This window comes from Sphaerodactylus townsendi, linkage group LG02 (assembly GCF_021028975.2).
Source record: "Sphaerodactylus townsendi isolate TG3544 linkage group LG02, MPM_Stown_v2.3, whole genome shotgun sequence".
NCBI classification, from domain to species: domain Eukaryota; kingdom Metazoa; phylum Chordata; class Lepidosauria; order Squamata; family Sphaerodactylidae; genus Sphaerodactylus; species Sphaerodactylus townsendi.
Window position 1 is genome coordinate 66,777,889 of NC_059426.1, and position 19,605 is coordinate 66,797,493.

General features: G+C 44.6%; 1 protein-coding gene across 1 annotated transcript; it reads right to left on the bottom strand.

Moving 5' to 3' along the window:
• Positions 1-16,366: 16,366 nt before the first annotated feature.
• On the bottom strand, positions 16,367-18,753 carry CDK5R2 (cyclin dependent kinase 5 regulatory subunit 2). Its single transcript, XM_048486214.1, has one exon. The coding sequence runs from the start codon at positions 18,551-18,553 to the stop codon at positions 17,594-17,596; it is 960 nt and encodes a 319-aa protein (XP_048342171.1). The 5' UTR covers positions 18,554-18,753; the 3' UTR covers positions 16,367-17,593.
• Between the last annotated feature and the right edge of the window lie 852 nt (positions 18,754-19,605).

Below are 19,605 nucleotides of genomic sequence, written 5' to 3' on the forward strand. Positions count from 1 at the left end.
TCTATATAATTACAGTGGCGAGAACAACTTTAGCTAAAAATTGAAAATTACTGAAGATTTTGACTGAGGAATGGCTGAAAAAATGTGGGAATATGTGCAGAATTAGGTAAGATAACTAAATTATTGAAATAATTCACATTAGAAAAATGTGAGAGAATATGGTATCCTTGGTTAGAATTTATGGAAGAGCAATGTGGTTCAGATTTATTCTCAGTTGGGTGATCTAGAATGAAGGGGATATTGATTCTAGAGGATACTGTATTAATTTAGCTTCCTTTTGCTTCTTCCTTGTAGTTTTGATTTTGTATTGGATAGAAATTTGTTATTGTAATGACATATATTAGTCAGAGAGATGGAATATAAGATAGTTATTTCTCAGATGGATGTGAAGATGGAGATGAAGCTGATATTGACTGACTATTTTTGTTGTTTTGTGGTTCTTTTTTATCAGATGATATGTATTTTACTGAGAATTAATAACATCCTTATTTATACAAAAATGTTTGCACTTACACAAGAAAACATCTAACCTGTGGCAGCTGCTATCTCAAGAGAAAAGATATGTTGAAGGTCAGAAACAAAACAAAAAACAGAACTCGTCTCTGTAATTCCCTTCAAACCTACATTCAAATACCCAAAACAGCTCTCACAATTCATGTTAACCAGTCCAGCCACCAGCTTCTTGGGAATTTGAAAAAGCTGAAGCATTGAATCTATTTGCCTTATAAGCACCCAGGAGTCACTCAGGGGCAAGGAGATACCCAATTAAAAAAGTGATGCCTGGAAATGATGCCATGGTGATGTTACTATGGCAACCAGGGATGCTTCAGCTACAGAATCCCATTTCTTGGTCCCTGTCTGAATAACTAAAGCCTTGAATGTATCTATTCATGCCTTTGGTTATTCCAGATGCTCTCTGTTGCACTTGTGCGCTCTCTCTCTCTCTCTCTCTCTCTCTCTCTCTCTCGCATACAAACAAACACACCTTTCAGGATGGATACCATTGCTACTGTGCTGCAGGGACTCTGTTCTATTCTTCCTTAGTCTTTGACCCAGCCCAGCCTCCAAGTGCTATGGATGTTTCAGTCACTAAACGACAGCTCGGAATAGACTGCAGCAAAATCTAACCAATCAGCAAGCAGGCACTCCCCGAGCCATGCCCTGCTTGCCTTATTCACAGTTTTTAGAAAGGAATCCCTAATAAGGTTCCAGCCGTACTCCAATTAGCTGCTGCAGTGGGGAATGAAGGGGGGGGGGCTTTTCTGATTACTCCATAACAGATGAAAATGCAGATGAATGAGCGAATGTTAGAGGCAGGGGAGAAAGAATGAGAAGGAGCCTCACACATTATTGTCCAATTCGCACAGCTGGTTGCAGGATGACTGGTTTGTCTTTTGGACACATCTGTCTAGCACATCTGTCTGCAAGTTGACTTAATCACAGATCAGTGAAGGGAGGGTGGATTTGTCCTTAGCTGCCTCTGGATTGCTCTTGAACCATGGAATTATCTAACAGACAACGATTCAGCCCAAATCAGCAATGTTCAAATATTCCATAATGCTTGCATAATTTCACATTCACTTGGATGGGTTTTTTTTTTAAAAGAACAGATCGACAACCTGTATATTTTAAACTGAAAGAAACTATGACCAGAGGAATTACCCTTTGCAAAATCTACTGACTCCATTATTAATTAAAGCTGGTATGAAGTTTGTGTGGCCTGACATCATAATATCTTCTCATCCTGGGTGAAGCATAGGTGTGCGAGCACACATGCACGCACACACGCACACACAGAAGGACAGCAGTTAAAATCACAGATGCCATTGGAGGCCATCCCAGTACAAGATAAATAGACAATTCTGGTTAAGAGAAATAAGGCTGCTAGTGCTAGATTTATTCACACCCCAGAGAGGGAGGAGAAAAATAACTATTTGACGAACACGAAATTCAGCATCGGTGGAGCACGGAATTCTAAGATCGATGGCGGCTGCTGACCCTTTCCTGCGATTCCCTTCTGGCCTGACACTTTCCCTCCTCCTGTCGGTTTGACGTTTCCCTCCAGAGGGCCTCCTTCAAAGCTAAGTGAAGCATTTCCATGGGCTTTGGCTGATGCTTATATCGATTCTCTGCACAAAGGCAGAGCAGCCAAATTGCATCATTTTAGCCATGAGCCTTGCAATTTGAAGGGCTTAGGGAAAAAAACCACGAGAATTTAAGAGCACAACAGGGGATTTGCTGGGTGAATGCTATTGGCTTTTGTTGTGCGGATGAACACTCTTGTACATTTCATAAATGTGCTTGTAATAATGGTAACAACCTTGTGCACAGCTACTGACAGTTAGGTTGAATTACTTTGCAACGGCATCAGTGCACTTACAAGGGAGATGCTACTGTAAATAAAGATGGGTGTTTTAAATGGAAACTTTCATTTTTCATTTGTTTTTTTTAATGGGGTATGAATGAAGTATTTTTAAGCACATTTTTTGTGTGTCAGCCGAGGACTGACGAGGCTTCAGCTCAAGTCTCCTTTCCACCCTGAGGATCCCTGGGCAGTCGTGGGTCAGCCATTCTTTGTCAGCCTAACTACCTCACATGGTTGTCGTGAGGATGGGAGAACCAAATAAGACCCTCAGCTTCTTTCAGGGGGGCAGGTAAAAATGCGACAGACAGAAGTAAGAAGTGGCATTTCTATTAAATCACAGGTAAGGTAAGAGGCAGGGCTGGTGTCAGCATACCCTGAGGTAGGGCAGCTGCCAGGGCCCAGGTCTGGCAGAGATACTGCTGGTGACCCCCATCCATGCACCTCCCCTGTTCCTTGTCTGCACCAGTGCTCCCAACTGCTAAACATCACTAGAGGGAAGGCAGGAGGGTGGTGAAGAGTGGTGGAAATAGCAGGAGCCCTGCTAGCTGCATACACTGGCCAGTGCTGTCAGAGAAGGGGGTTCAGGTGGCACAGGCAATTCAGCATGGTGGCGGAAGCCTTGCAAGTGAAAGAAGGACACACACTGGCAAATGAAGGGGGCATGCTGAGAACCCCTCGGAACCTGGAGCTAGCGCTGGTACATAGTGTGCATGCTATTAGCATTACCTTAAATTTCAGTAACTTGACTTTGGGGCATTTGATGGGACCTTATGGAAGGGCACAATGATGAAGTTTGCACCTTAACTGTAGGGCAACATTTATGCCACCAACTGTGTCATCTTGGACTTGCACTCTTTTAAACCTGTTGACAGAAACGAGAAGGCTTGTTAGGATGGCAGTGCCAGCACCCTTGTGTTTCAAATTGCCAGTGTAATCCAGGGTTTAGATTAGCTCCAGGAGCAAAAACAAACATACCGGATCTTTGCTTGACCCCAACCCAGCTTTGGAACATTTTCAAATGAAGACTCACACCAGCTGGGCAGAGGCCCTGGTTGTGTTTCATGCTTGTTAGTGGAGGGACAACATGATTTCAACCACTTACCTCAAGTTGGACTGGATATTGAAAGTTCCATCCGTTCTAAACCCAGATCCAAAAATTCTTGCAACCATCTCCAAAATCCATTCTGTTCACCCCAAGGGTACCCACAATCATTCTTACATGAATGAACATCCTGTAATCTCATATTATTTACACTTGTGCAATATTTACAATTGTGTCATGGCCAACAAGTCTGAATGCTCATAAAATTGCATTCCTGCAAACAAAGCAGACACACACAAGGGCCGAACCTTCTTTATATGATAAATATTTAAAATCTTTCTCACCAGCATCATTCCCATGAACATGCATATGCATGAGGAACGGTGCAGCCTTAGGAGTATGGAACCCCTCAACACATATTTATTGTGACCTAAATATACACATATAAAAACATCCAGGGCTTTTGAGGGAAGCAAAAGACTTCATGGGTGGGGGGGTGGGGGGCAGTGCTAATGGTGCCAGATGGAATTTTGAAAGGCAAATAAATTTTCTGCAGAAACACACTGCTTGTGTCCAAGAAAGGGGTTGAAGATGGAATTACAGTCAACAGCTTCACACATGCCCATCTCTTTACTGCTGCCACTATACTCCACACAGAAATTTGAGAAGCATTGGAGCTAAGGAAAACAAAATTTCAACCTTGGTAGCAAACAGAGTGCTGTTAGGAATCTAATATCAATTAGGGTTATGAAGGTGAATAATAGACTGCTGAGCCAATGAAATGATTACAAATGTTCAATCTAATTTCCAACACTAGTGAGGTGCATGGACCTTGGGAAGCAATTGTTGACTTCCTTGGCCTATTCAAAAGATTGTGCCACTGAGCAGCCTCAGTGTCACTGGGCTTCCAACAAGGGGCTGTATAGGGTCTCCTTTTTGGTAAGGGGGCTTGGTGTACTTGCTATCCCCATTTGCTGTTCAAAGTTGCTTGCTGGAAACTGAGACTCTATGATGGCAGTGTGTACGATACCAGAAGCCTGGACTGTTTCCTCAGGAACACAGCATTCTCACCAAAACTCTAACCAGGGTCAGTATACGGTCTCCTCGGGAGTTAAGAGGATACGATGCCCCTGTCTCTCTTTTCTGCCAGCTGTGTATGTGTGTACATGTATTAGGATGCACTTTCAAACATACTGACTGCTCACATGCTTTCACGCTAACTTTGTTTTATTTACTTTGAGGGTAGTTTTGCCTATTTTTTAAATGTGGTTTTCCTTCTGTGAAAATGAAATAACCTAACTAGTGAAACCATACCATTTTTGACCAACAGTAGCAGGGGCTTTGCTAGATGAATCCCCTCAAGCATCTCAACTGGGAGTGTTTTTCCTGAGCCAAGTCGCAAGCAGCTGCAGTGTAGCATGAGGACAGAACTCTGTCCAGACCCCTGTTCTTGTTCATTCTGGGGAAAGGGGGATTAAAGGAGTCTGTGCATCATGTCTTGTGTGGGAGTAGCTGGATTGTTGCTGGAAAAACAGCTCAGCTGAGTTCTCGCTATGGCTGTTGGGGAAAACGCTACTGACTAGGGCTGCGCACAGTGCTTGATGCATGAAGAGAAGGGAAATCTGTCCTCCATTAGCCCTCAAATTTGCTTGGAGAAACAGAAGTGCTGTCCGCAGTTCCTCACATCAAGGCATCCTTGAAGCAAGCCAGTCTCCTTTGCCTTTAGTGGCATGCTTGGTAGAGGAGTTGCTCAGTTCTTCCTCACTCATCTCACCCAGGATGTTGTTACAGATCTTGCAAGCTGCCAGGAAAACAAATCTGGGAAATGGTAGGAAATCCTTCAATAGCCTTCTGTGCTAGTGGGAGGAAAACAACCCCCCAATCTTTTGATGTTTGATGTAACACGGTGGCTTTCAGAATCAACAAAGAGAGGTAAAATCAGGATTCTCATCCAGCCTTTGTGGTGGTGGTGGTGGTGGTGGTGGGGATGGTATTCTTTGTGACTAATTCATCTGCCCAAATCTTTGTACACAAATTTACAAGTGGGTTCATTTCCATTTTCTAGTCCATTTCTACACAATTCGGGTTGTGGGGTTATGGATCTGTTCGATTCAATCACTAACTGCCCTTACAATCAAACATTTCAGCTGAATTGGCTGCATCAGCCTGACAGCCCCAGGTAAAGACTTGAATATGTCAGATTCTTTCTTGGAGCAGGAAGAACTGAGTTCTTACAGGGACACTATGAGACACGTGGGGCAGCTTCCAAAAATAATGCACCCCTTACTGTATGCTTTGTGGCTGGATTCAGTTCCAGAATTTTAGATTTGTAGGCATAATTATCACAAATAATAAACTTGCTTCTCAGCAATACCACTTCATCAATGTAGGATTTTTTAGGCTAGGGCTCACATGATTATTATTGTTTTTAATTCCTTGCAAGTAAAAAGAAAACCAGTATGGATGAGGAAGCATTCTGTCTTGAGAATTGCAGCCTCCAATAACATGGCAGAAAAACAGAGTTACCACATTGTCTGGTGTTTACCTTTGTCTGCTGATGAAGGGAGATAATGCCACCATACTTGCCAGTTAACATCGTGTGCCAACCTCCATGTGGCACCTGGGCTCACCTTCTGTCACAACTGATCTCCAGACAATCAATGTCAGCTCCCCTGGAGAAAATGACTGCGGTGGAAGGGGGACTCTTTGCCATTGTACCCTGCTGAGGTCCCTCCCCTCCCCCAGACCCTGCCTTCTCCAGTCTCCGCCTCCAAAATCTACAGGTATTTCCCAACCCTCAGCTGTCAACCATAATTTTGAGTGAGACTTTAAATGCAATGAAAGAATTAGGCCTCTGGTAGCAGCTGTAGTGATCGGACTCCATGTTTCTGTCCATGCAGAGAAGTATTCTTCTTTCAGTACTTGCTCAGAGTGTCAGCTAGGACCAGATAAGCACATACTAATGCCAGATTACATAGTAATGCCAAGCCGTGACCTGAACAGCTGGGACAAGAGCAGGCCCTGACAAAGAGCCCTGATCCTTCCCTTTTCTGCAGAGGCTGGCAGGAACTTCATTAACAGGGGAAGGAACTATCCTGGGGCGGCAAATCCTTCAAACATGCTGCTCATTCATTTGCAAACATTCTAAGCCTGTTCTGCCTGCATGGCTCACTTGCTGATTGATTGTGCTCATATTGCTGCTGTCTCAGTTAAATGCAAAAGGCCTTCAGACACACGACGCAGCAATTTTTCCCCCCAGGAATGACCCCCTTGTTACCTTTAATGGCATAGAGGGGAAAGAAGATCTTATGTTCACTGAAGTGAGATGGAAAAAGCTGGGGCAATGGCTGGAGACAGAGGGTCAGCTCCGGAAAAGTGCTTGCATTTTATGTAAAATCAGAAGTCTGGCTATAGGAAGCTTGTCAGTGCTTCACATTGTAATGTCTTTTTTTTTGGTAGCACATGTCATACAGCAAGTGGTAGGGTTGCCAACAGAGCCAGAGAAGATTGTCCTGTCCCTTTAACCAAGAGGAAATTGTGTCGTGGTCAAGGTGTTGTACTAAGACTTGGGAAACCCAGGCTCAGATCCCTATTTGCACCATGGAGGCTTGCTGGGTGATCTTGTGCCAGTCACACACACTCAACCCTGACCCTGGAAGTATTTGGGTGCTTATAAGGCAAATAGACTCAATGCTTCAGCTCTTCTGGTGGCTGGGCTGGTTAACATGAATTGAGGAGGCTGCTTTGGGTATTTGAGTATAGGCTTTGGGTGGAATTACAAAGGAGCATTCTGGTTTTTTTGTTTCTGACCTTCAACATATCTTCTCTCTTGAGATAGCAGCTTCCACAGGTTAGATGTTTTCTTGTGTAAGTGCAAACTTTTTTTGTATATATAAAGATGTTATTAATTCTCAATTAAGATACTTATAATTGGATAAAAGACAAACCACTAAAAAGTATGGAAATGGGCAGCTGAGGCTTTTAATTAAAAAGCTGAGGTGCAGCAGTTAAGAGAAAGTACATTCTAATCTGGAGGAACCGGGTTTGAATCCCCGTTCTGCTGCTTGAGTTGTGGCAGCTTATGTGGGGAATTCAGATTAGCTTGTGCACTCCCACACATGCCAGCTGAGTAACCTTGGGCTAGTCACAGTTCTTCTGAGCTCTCTCAGCCTCACCTATGTCACAGGGTGTTTGTTGTGGTGGGGGGAGAAGGGCAAGGATGTTGTAAGCCCCTTTGAGTCTCCTACAGGAGAGAAAGGGGGGATATAAATCCAAACTCTTCTTCTTCTTCCTCTTCCTCTTCTTCCTTTTCTTCTCCTTAATGGCTTGAATCTAAACAACATCATCTGGTATATGCCATTACAGCAAGCCTCCATTTAATGGAAGGACATCTTTTTCTCCAGACCATTGGAAATCCCATGGATGATTTTCCTATGTATTTACATCAGACAAAGTAGCCAAAGGCAGCCCAAACTGTAAAGAATCTGAGCCAACCCTATGCATTATTATATACCATGAGCCAGGAAGTGTCTTGGGATGTAATGGTGCTGCCTAGGATCTAGCTGCAAAGAATGAGAAAGATAAGAGAACCCTAAGAATGTGGTCACAGTAATAGAATCAACAGATTCAGTAAGACGAAGCCTGAGTAGCCAAAACAGAGTATAATCTGGTTTCCTTTAAAAAATAAAGGAGTGTAGCTGAATGCCCCTCCCCCCCTTTGTAGATTTGATCCAAGTTCCATGCTGATAAATGACAGATTTTTCATATGAAGTCACAGTTAAGCAAGATCTGAATGTGTATCCACATACCATTATAGCCCTATGATAAGATTCTGTAGCATGACCAAGAAATAGATCCAAGGGCATGGCTATAGAATTTCCCTTATTTGACGTATGAGGTTGTCTGGCCTCAAGGAACATGTTTCACCCCCTGCAAGAGTTCCCTTGGGACTCTCCTGCCTCCAGTATAAGTGAATGGTTGTCAAGTAAAGAAAAATGCTGCTTGGAGGCACAAACTATTTCACAGACTTTAGTCACAGGGAATTCATGCAGATGCAAGAATCTCTCTTAAGAGACCTGCATCCCTTTTATATTCAAGCTCTTCTTTGAGATAAACGTGTTTATCCTGGTTTTCTCAGATTCCTCTCCTTCCTTTTGATTTTCCTCTCTTACGCAATGTCTCTTGTTTGTTTTTCCTATCCATTGTGAGCCTGTTGGCAGGGAGCCTTTTCTTTTCCATTTTTCCCCCACAGCACCAGGTACTTTATAAATAATATTAATGCAATGTGTTCTGTGCTCATAAGAGTCCTTGTAATATGCAGTTCCTCCTCTCTTGGTGCCCTTTCATCTTAAGGAGAGACATTTTGTTGCAATTTGTATCAACACTGTTATTACAGCATCCTAATGTTGTGTTCCCTCCTCCCCTTGTTTGGTAACCTGCGAACGGCTGTTCAAGGTCATTGACATCAGCTGCATTCCTCCAAAACATCAGCTGCAGCTCCACAAGATCTATTCATTCCAAGGGGTTTATTCAAGAGACCCACCACCATAGTGAATCAAGACTTCTACCCAGCACTTTTTGTTGGGTGCCTTTTCCCTTAGATCCAAGTCCAAAGAAGACCACCCTTCCTTGAATTTATCTGTGCATCACATCAGAGAGAAGAGTTCTCCCTTTTCACTGCACTTCAGATAAAGGCTATCCCCTCCCCTGAGATTTCTGGGAAATTCAGGGAATTTCACCACCAGGACACAGTGAGGAATGGAGGGTGGTGGCAACCATGAAGAATGACTGGCTAGTAAGCCGGGCCAAAAAGCAGCAGTACCAAATAAAATATGTGAATGCTGGGATTTAGGCAGCAGATTTAGGATCAAATTATGTTGGGTTCTTTCTTGTTAGTAACCAGTAAATTATTGTCCTCATTAAATATTCCCAAAATGCTCTCTGAATCTGAACCCCATGTTATCCGGCTGATTAAAAAAAACAACCAAGATGGTAAATTTACTTTTGAAAACAATCAGTAGTTGACATCCTTGAAACTTAATCATCCCCTCTTTTTGATCTTCCTTCAATGTCCACAGCATGAACAGCTAATCTCTGTCCTTTGTATAGTCATTTGCATACAGCTCTATCTGGAAAAGCTTTGTGTGTCTGGGGATCTGGCATTAGCAACACACTGGCCGGGCATGCAATAAAGGTCCTCCCAAGTAATTTATTCTTAGGCTTGTCCTTGGACTTAGAATCCTGCTTGCTGATAGAAAAGAGCTAGAATGGAGAATGACACCAGCAACCTATTGTGTAAACATCAATCCTATTCCTGTTTACTAAGGGGTAAATCTTACAGAGTTCAATGAGGTTTACTACTAAGTGTCTACAGGATTGCAGTCCTACAAGCTTTGTAGGCTGGGGTGACAGGGATATACCACTGTGATCTTGCTTATGTAAAGCAATATGGAGTCAGCCCAATATCACATTTGCCTTTTTAGCTACCTCCTCACACTGCTGACTCATTTTCAGTGTACTAAGACCCCTATATCCTTCTCACATATGCTACTGCCAAGACAAGTCTCCCCCAGCTTTTAATGATGACCAGGAACCAATACTGAATCCATTGAAATCGGGACACAGCGCAAAGCCATCATAGCCTATGCTCTCCTCAAATTGTATGGGCCTGAGAATGAAAGGGTTCAGATCTCTATTTTACTCTAAAAGGTGACTGTGCACCAGTCACATCTATTGGCCTGATCTACCTTACAGGGTTGGTGTTGTGATTATAAAGTAGAGAATTAAATATGTCATCCTGCATTGCACTACATGTAAGATCTTTAACGGTGTGACACCATTAATCAGGAGAGCCTTCTTCCCTGACTGATAAGGAGTTTGGGGCTGCATTCTCCAGGCTCAGCATGAAGGATGCTCCTAGTGTCTGAGAATTTGCTTGTTTACGCATTCATGGCTTATGAAGTAATAGGGAAGGAGCACTCAAGCGGGGAATGCAGTCTCGAAGTTGAACTGAGGCAGGTCAAAGAGTCCAAAAAGCTCACTGACTTGCTTTCCTTGCAGTCTGTGTGGCTTTCCCCAGAAAAAAAAAGGCACACCTCCATCGAGTTGTTTGCCTTTCTGAAAAGATAACATGAATGGCTTGCAGACCCCATCTTGGTCAGCATATCTCACCAAGGGAAAAGTTGAACACTGCTCATTAAGGATGTGGGGTAGTCTAGCCAATAATGGCAATGAAGTGCTAAGCCTGCTTCTATTCAGAGCATTATTCTCAAAGCATAATTACACCACTTCTCTAGAGTTTCTTTTCACTGCCTGGAATTTTTTCCTGTTCTAAAACATGCAGGATTACAGAGACCAGCAGAGTAGACTCAACATTCTTTCAGTTCAAACTCACACCCACACTCACCCTTTAAAATGCAGACAGTCTGTCTGTATATCCCATTAAAATATTGATGAAGACTTTAAAAGAATAAATTACCACAGAAACCTCACCAAAGGAAGCAGCAATAACTGCAATCGACACAAATCCCTCTCAGGAGTTGCCTCAGAGGTAGTGATTGTGGTTCTCCCTTTCCCCCTCTATCTTGAGGTTATCAGTTAGTGGTAGACACTAAGGATCACGTTAATCTTAAAATGTTTGATTTTTCCTTATGTACATTGTTATACTGATGTCAATTCCCGCCCCCCTTCCAAGGAAGTTGAAAGGTAAGTTGTCTCAGATTCATCCCCGCTGATCTTTTTCATCTTCTCTTCCCCCCAGACTATCTCTGCTACTGATTGCAATGCACAGTCATTCAGATGGCACGAGAAAAACTATACTGGCCCCCTTCCTAGTGGGAGCATTTGCCTTCAACACCACTCCCAGTTGGCAGCACCATCTGCACGTGTGCCAACAGATGCAGGCAAAATTTGTATCCCTCTACTAAACAGGCACAGCCTGGATGGGAACAGAATAGCAAGCAAATGAGAACCACTAAACATGCATAAAATCAAAGTTCTCTACCTAAGTCAGTGAGCCAGGCAATGAGATTGATATAAGTGACAATTTGTAATGACCCCTCTTCCAGTATTGTCATTTTGTTGGCAAGATCTATGTTTAATTTGGCTGACTGTTGCATGATCACCTTGTCATATACTTGTCTGCTGTCTTCTCCCTTTTTGAATTCTGCCAGACATCCAAACACTAACGTAATGTTTGGATCCAAATGTTTTTGAATGTTATTATTATATTTTCAGTTCAGATTAGCTGTGATTAAATTAAAAGATGTCATTAGATTCAGGATCATTTAAGTTACGCATTACATTCAGACTTTGATTTGTTCCCACAGACTGCAATGATATTTGCTATTTTCCTTTATCGACATTTCCCAATGAGAAATAAGCATATATTTGCAAGCAAAATTGTCTTTACAAATCAGTAAGAATTTTCCCAGTATGTTGAACTGCGTATTGACTTTGGGTAGATCCTACATGTATACCCTACCACTGCAAAACATTCAAAGATGTCTCATACAATCAGAGGAAGTTCGACCAAGAAATAAAAAAAAACTTATTTGATTTGGTCCTCTTCAGCTGAAATGTTCTGCTATGGGAAATGGGTGATTCCAGATGATTTAATTTTACACAACAAAATGTTTCAGACACAAGATGTTTAAATTGGTCTTAACTTAAGGAAATGACAAGTTTTCCCTGTACAATAGACGACAGCATGTGCAATGGTTTTATTAAGTCTGAAACACATCATAGTTTGGATTAATCAATTAGCAGTTTTTTGCTAAATGAAGGCAATGCTCCTTTTAAAAGGCATGTTTAAATTGGGTTGGATGCAGTTCTTGCTTAGGGAATAAGAGGTCCAGGATCTGAATCCCAGACAATGGCTGATTGTTGGACTTGTGGGAGAAGAGAGGACTGCCCTTTAGAGACTTGCGGGGTTGGGGGAAGTCAATGACACAACATGGGCTTCAATGTCACGAGATTCAATCTCTGGCATTTCCACTTCAAAGAATCTCAAGAAGCAGGTACAAGGGAATACCCACCCTGCCCAAGACCTTGGACAGCCGTTGCCAGCACCTATGGTTTCTAAAAACCAACTATAACTTTTAATGCTTAGGAGTGATCAATGACCTTCCAACCTGTCCAACCATCCTTGCACATCGCTGGGTGATTTCAGCAAGAAGATAGCAATGAATGAGTGTGACTCAGCATCATATGTACCTGATAGGGACTTCATACAGCCAGTAATATTAGCAGGTCTTCCAACAAAAGAGAATGGTTGTGACTGATGCTTCTGCGCATAGAACTCCCACTTTGTACTTAACTTCAGTCTGTGGCTTAGGAAGATCTGTTCTGCCCCTTCTCTATTCTGCCACCTGCAGGCAGGACAAAGGATTATCCTACGGCAAGCAAGCAAGCAAAGCAAGGTAGTTTGGAGATGATGGAACTGAGATAGAGGTTATGGCTTGCACCTGCCAGTGATAAATAAGCAGCCCACTTCCCCTGTAGAGAACAGAGGGAAAAAGCTTTGCTTGTAGCCATATAAGGCTGTAAAGACAGAAGAAGAAGCCTTGGCTGCATACCCAGTCCCTTCATGCCAATGGGGTGGGTATAAAGACAAAGTGATTGTTATTTACAATCCCCCCCCATGATTATTTATTTTACTTCATTTATATCCCATCTTCCTCTAGAAGCCAAAACAGGTTATATCATTCTCCTCTCCTCCATTTTAGCCTTACAACAACCCTTTGAGGTGAGTAGGACTGAGTGTATATGACTGGCCCAAGGTCACCGGTAAACTTCCATGACAGAGTAGGGATTTGAACCTGTGTCTTCCAGACCCTAGTCTGACATTCTAAACTCTGTATGCCATGCTAGCTTTCAAATAGTACAATACACAGAGGGCCCGTGAGAGATCAGCTGTCATATAGTTTCTTGTCATGAAAGATCCAAGATCTTTTTGTAGTTATTGCATTAAAAAGCCGACATGGGGATGACCAAATATCCAGGAGGCCACCTGAGACCTATTTTTAAACCAAACTGGAAAATGCAGGCAGGGGGAACTAACTTGACAGGAAAGGTCAGCTTATAAATCCAATAATAAATACATAAAAGCCCAGTTCTCACACACACCCTCCCCTTACCTTGCTGGGATCCTCTGTTTAATGCGTATTTTCTCACAAGCAGTGTTCCATATGGAAAGCCAGCTGGGTTGGGAAACAGAAAAGGTGCCCAGAGCATCCTAAGGTTAAGCAGGAACAGGGGGAGGGGCTTGGCAGGGTTTCCCCCCACCCACCCCACCGCACCACATACACACACTTTCAATCCTGGAATAAAGAAACAGATTTCATCCCAACACCCCACAGATCCAGGAAAAGGACAGCAAATCTCAGTTAGATGGCAATTTACACTTTCCACCACCTGCTCTGCAAGTGAGAATTGTAATTGCTCATAGAGCTTTCCTCCATCTGCCTGTCATTCAGGAAGCAGGGTCTTGGGCAGGGGTAGGGAACCTGCGGCTCTCCAGATGTTCAGGAACTACAATTCCCATCAGCCCCTACCAGCATGGCCAATTGGCCATGCTGACAGAGGCTGATGGGAATTGTAGTTCCTGAACATCTGGAGAGCCGCAGGTTCCCTACCCCTGGTCTTGGGTAAAGGGCAGAATCCTTGGGCATGTAGTAGCTGTTGGGTTGTTTTTACATATCCCTAGTAAAAAGAGAGGGAGAACAATTCACACGTTCCCTTAATCCAGTTTTTTCTTTAAAAAAATACCAAAATTTAAGTTCAAGTGTTAGAAACTTTAGTATATTTTAGATATCAATTCTTATTCAATTTTAACATTTTTATTAGATTCACGTTTGAGGACTGCCCTAGCATACACTATGGGCTACTGCTCAATAGCAGAGAAATACAAAGGGCCCCTTCTAAACCTAACCAGCACGGACAACTCAGTATGAAATGGAAGTGCTGTTACAGGTATTGCTGATAACAGAAACTCATTGGCCGATGCCCACATTCTGAATTCTGGCTGTCTTGGCTTTGTTCTGAACAGACTGACTTTTCAAGTGAGATTAATAAAATGCTCATACCTGGTGATTCTATATATGATGTTTATGATGTGTTGGCAGCTAGTACGATTGAAATACAAAGCAGAGGCTGACTGAAGTACAGAGAATCAGGGGGAGCCATATGAACATTATACCTTTATAATAACACAAATCAAACATTCCCTCATCACTTGAGTTGGGCTAGTAATTCTAGTGATTGTAAATAGGCAGAAGATACTTGTTTATGGTTCACAACATAACCCAATCAAACACACTTGTTAAATATTTGAGGGAATCAACATTCTGGCTGGGGAGCAAAATTTAAACTTAAAATCCTGGTAGATAAAAAAAAGTGTGTGAATGCCAGTTCTTTAATGCAGATCAGGGCTTGCCACCAAATAAAAAGACAGCTTCAGATGACTATAACTCTTGTGTTTGACAAACAGAAAATACTGCAGACCTCTATGGTAAATTCATCTCTATTATACATACCTGTCAAGGTTTCTACAAAGTTGGTGGCTGGGTTTAACTACACTAATGATGTAATTTTGTAATCCATAACTCCTTAAAATTAGAACTATGGAGAAAAGGTTGTTTTGTTATGGGAGAATTTCCATTACATTATTCAGACTCTATGTCCTATGTAGAATCTTCTTCCCTCTCTCTGCTGTTTGACTGAAAGTTCAAAACTTATCTCCTTTGGCTGGTGCAACTGAGGCAGGTTCTCACATGAAAATCAGAAATGGAAATTCTCAGTTTTCTGCAGTCACAACCCTTAAATAACTGGTCACCAAGCTCCTTCCAGACCATCAAACCCCCTTGTAAACAAAGATTCCTTTTCACTGAGCTTACTGGCTTATTTGACATCTGTCAGGCCATTTGGATGAATGAGGTAGCATTGCTGGTTGACAAAATAAGAAAGAGATGCTACCAATTAAACACAATTAAACACAATAAGTCATGAGCAATGAAAGTTGTCCACTGCATTCAGAACCTTGGACAGCACATTTCCCCCAGCCTGCATTGTTTTAAAGTAGCACTAAAACTAAATCTGAATACATGTATTATTTACACTGTGCCGTCATGTATTAGTGATTATGATTAAGAAGTTGCAATAAGTGGTGGTCAAGGAAGACACAGTTGGTGTGAGGGAGCAAGATTGTTCTTAAAAAACCCAGTCAGATTATGTAATTAAAGGATTACACTGCACAGCAGAGACTGTTTCTTATCAGCATTCTTCAGGAGACTGTGCATTAAGGCTGCCAGTCTGCAAACTGACTTCCTGTCTGGAAGAATACAAAAGGCAAATGAGCAGATAATGTGCTCTTAATGTGTACACCGTTGTTCTTAGCTGCATTTAGCAGATAACCTGGTTGTCATGTTTCTGATCAAAAAGGGGGCACTTCAGGTCTTCAGGAATGCTTTTAGAACTCACAAATCTAAGACATTTAACATTCATACACACTTTTCTATATAAACTATTTCAAAGATGTCTAATTTCCTTTGTAATCTTGTATACATAATACAAACACACAAGATTGCAAGCTCTTTGATTCATCTTTCTGTACATTCACAGGCATTTTAATTGTACACTGTGTATTTAAAAAAATGTCAGGGAAGATGACTAAAATGTGTGATGGTCAGATCTCAAGAACACATAAGAGAGTGTCCTCATCTAAGAGAGTTCTGGAGGAAGATGGATGGATCTCAGTTCAATATCAAATATCATTAGTGAGTCTGGCATCTCCTGCCAATAGAGCCATTTAGGAAATCATCAGCCAAGGACTAATGCATCATCCCTGCTGACCATAAACCCACAGTATGAATTGCTATCCTTTCCTTCTCCCCCTTTCACCAATCCCACTTCATTCTTCTCCACACACAGCTTTTGTTTTAAATGATCAAATGATTCCGAAGTTCTGCTTTGACTCATTACTTTTATCTCTTTTAAATAAACAATATAAAACAATATGTTATTGTACATTTGAGCAACATTGGCACAAACATCCTGTATGTCAGACACTGTTCTGATACATTCAAACACCATGACATGGTTTGTTTTTTTCAGCTTCAAGAATGTGCAAATGTAAGTCGGGCAAAGAGGCCAGCACCGTGGACAGCTCCCGGCCCCTGCTTCAGATGGTAAGTGATGGAAGGAGGGAAGGGAAGTGGGGGCAGCTAAGGGGCATTGAAGGAGAGCAGCACTGCTTTCCTAGTGCTTTGTTTCAGCATCGGCGTGGTTACCCACCTCTCTAATTCCCCACAGTACTAAGATGAAAAAGAACAAAATCATGAAAGGCATTTGACTTGCAGTGGTGGATACCTGTATATGACCACCATCCACTTTGTAGAACAACCACTATAGCAGAGCCACCAACAGCAGGGAGGACAGAGACATGCAGGAATTGTTTCACTGGAAATAAAATTACAGTACAGAACGTCCCGGCTGTACTGTGATTCACAGTAGCAGCAAAGAGACCCAAACCATGGACACACCGGTGGGGCTTTCTCAAGTGAGGTCACAGCAGCTGCTTTCTTCTGCACAAAACAGAACCTTGACAATAAATAATGCCTCAGTTTGACCCATAAGTCTAGGAATTCTCCCCATTTGGAAGAAAAGAAAAAAAAGAAAAACCAAACTGCTTCCCCTCCCCTCTCAAATGCACACGCAGGGCCTGAAGTGCATCCAGTCTGGGGAATCCTGCTGGGACAAGGGAGGAAGGGAGGCAGGTGCTACCTATCGCCAAAAGATACAGAACATCATGAGCCACACAACTCCCATCCCACCCATTCCCAAACTATCTTGATTTCACAGTTGTGGGGAGAGGCTGAAGCAATTGTGGGTGTGGCCCACAAGATGGAGTGGGGGAAGAATGGGTAATGCTGCAGGTCCTCTCCCATCAACCCTTGAATGGCTCATGAGGGATCTACATGGGGTGTGTGTGTGTGTGTGTGTGCGGGGGGGGGGGGGGTATGGGGTAAGCTTCAGGCTGCTCCTCACTCCCAGGGTCTTCCATTCCTCCCATAGCCCCAGTAGGGATCCTGGTTGAGAAAAGCCTTTGTTGAAAGGTGAGATGGATCTAGAAGGTGGAGGGAAAAGGCTGGAGAGAGAGAGAGAGAGAGAGAGAGAGAGAGAGAGAGCTCCTAGCGATCCAGGCTTATAGTCCAGTGTTTGCTGGCGCTGGAGTCCTTTGTGGCTGCTCCCTCGCCTTCATTCTTGAGGTCCTGAAAGACCTGCGTGAAGAAGTGGGGGTCGGCATTGATCTGCAACATCTTGGCGCTCAGGCCCTGGATAATGGCGAGGCAGCGGTCCCAGAAGCGCTCCTTGTCGCCCTCCACTAGGAAAGGCTTGAGCGGGTAGGAAATCTCATTGCCCATGTAAGAGTAGGCCAGGTAGAGGCAGGTCAGGAAGGAGGCCTGCAGCTCCGCTTGGCTGCCGATCTGGTCGCCCTGCAGGGCCTCGCGGCACAGCAGGTACACGAAGACCAGGTTGGCCGGCGTGATGAAGCCCTGGTCCTGCCAGCCCTGCAGCAGCAGCGAGCGGTCCACGCTGCGGAACCAGCCGATGAGCTCGCCGGGGCTCAGCTCCTTCAGACGGTAGCAGCGGCGGCACACGAAGTCCCCCAGGCAGCGGAGGAGCTCGCCGGTCGACGCCTGCACGATCACTCGACGCGGGGAGCCGGGGGCGGCGGCGGCGCGGCTGCTGGGCAGCGGAGGGGGCAGCGGAGGAGGGGGAGGGGGCTTCCCTCCGTCTTGGGCGGAGGCCGGCACGGTGGGTACCGGCACGGCTAGAGGCCCCGGCTTGGCTCCGTCCGGCTGGGACTTGCGCACGTTCTCGCGGTTGCGCTGCTGCACCAGGGGGTCGGGCGCGCCCGCGGAGCCCGGCTTGGGCGTCACCTTCTTGGCGTTCTTCTTCTTCTTGGCCGAGGCGGCCACCAGGCGCTTCCAGGTGAGGGCGGAGATCAACACGCCGGGCCGCTTCAAGCGGCTCTCGCCTTTGCCTTGCGCCCGGCCCGGGGCCGCCTTCTCACCCAAGACTCCCCCGCCGCCGCCGCCGCCCCCCTTGCCCGCTGCGCTGGGCGACAGCGACAGCACCGTGCCCATCCTGGCAGAGGCTCTCGCGCCGGCAGCTGGACGAGCTCTTCCTGACGACCCCTACCCAGAGGCGCCCCTCACGGCAGCCATGGGCCGAGGCGGGACCAGCGGCCGCGCAGAGGGGTTGGAGCGGAGCCGGCCGAGCAGCGACCTGCAGGACCTGCAATGGAGCGCGCCAGGACAGCAGCGCCCGGCAGCTCCGCCCTCCACGCCGGCTGCAGCACTCAGCTAGCCCCCCAGGCCCCGCCCCGGCCTCTCTCTCAGCAGCCAATCCCAAACCGCAGCCCCCTCCCCTCCACCAATCGCCAAGGGACGGGACTCCCCCTCCCGAGTGCACGTAGAGGGCGCCTTCACTTCCCGCTGAGCTGCGGAGGAAGAAAGCTGAACGGGTATTTTTTCTTCTTCTCAATTTGGGAAACCTGGAAGTCGTTTTGATTAGCTCTTCCCTTTTATGGAGTTTGCCTTGAAAACCCTACAGGGTTGCCATGAGTTGGCTACGACTTGAGGACGCTTTGTACATGCAAGGATGCAGCCTTAAGCTATGTAAGGTAATCTGCTAGGGAAAACAGTAACTGAGCATGTACAGAGTGTCTTGCCACCATACAGACGACTGTTCCTATGCATTTAGGAGTGGGAACCAGGGCTTCTGTCAAAGAACATGAGTTCCAGGCAGCTAAGGACACCTCTCCATTTGAACCTCTCCAATCCCTCCAGTCCATTGGTCAGCCCTGCTTCTCCAGGTGTTTGGGGGGAGTTACTAGGCCTCAGCCCATGAAGTAGAAGAAGGGAGAGCTCTTAAGCAGGTTTACTCACGAGGAAATCCCATTTAATTGAATGAGGCCCAGGTTGTATAGGGCCAATGACCAGCACCTTCAGCTGAGCCCAGAAGCAGGGAGGGCAGTGCAAACTGCGTAATAACCATTTTAAGCCCCATCATCCCACAGCGGATTCAGCTTGCACTGGCTGGTTCCAAAATTCAAAGAAAGCCCCACACAGAGAATGCTATAATAAGAAAAGTGAGTTGTTCAAAGCATGAATGGCAGTGGCAACATCCTTCCAGG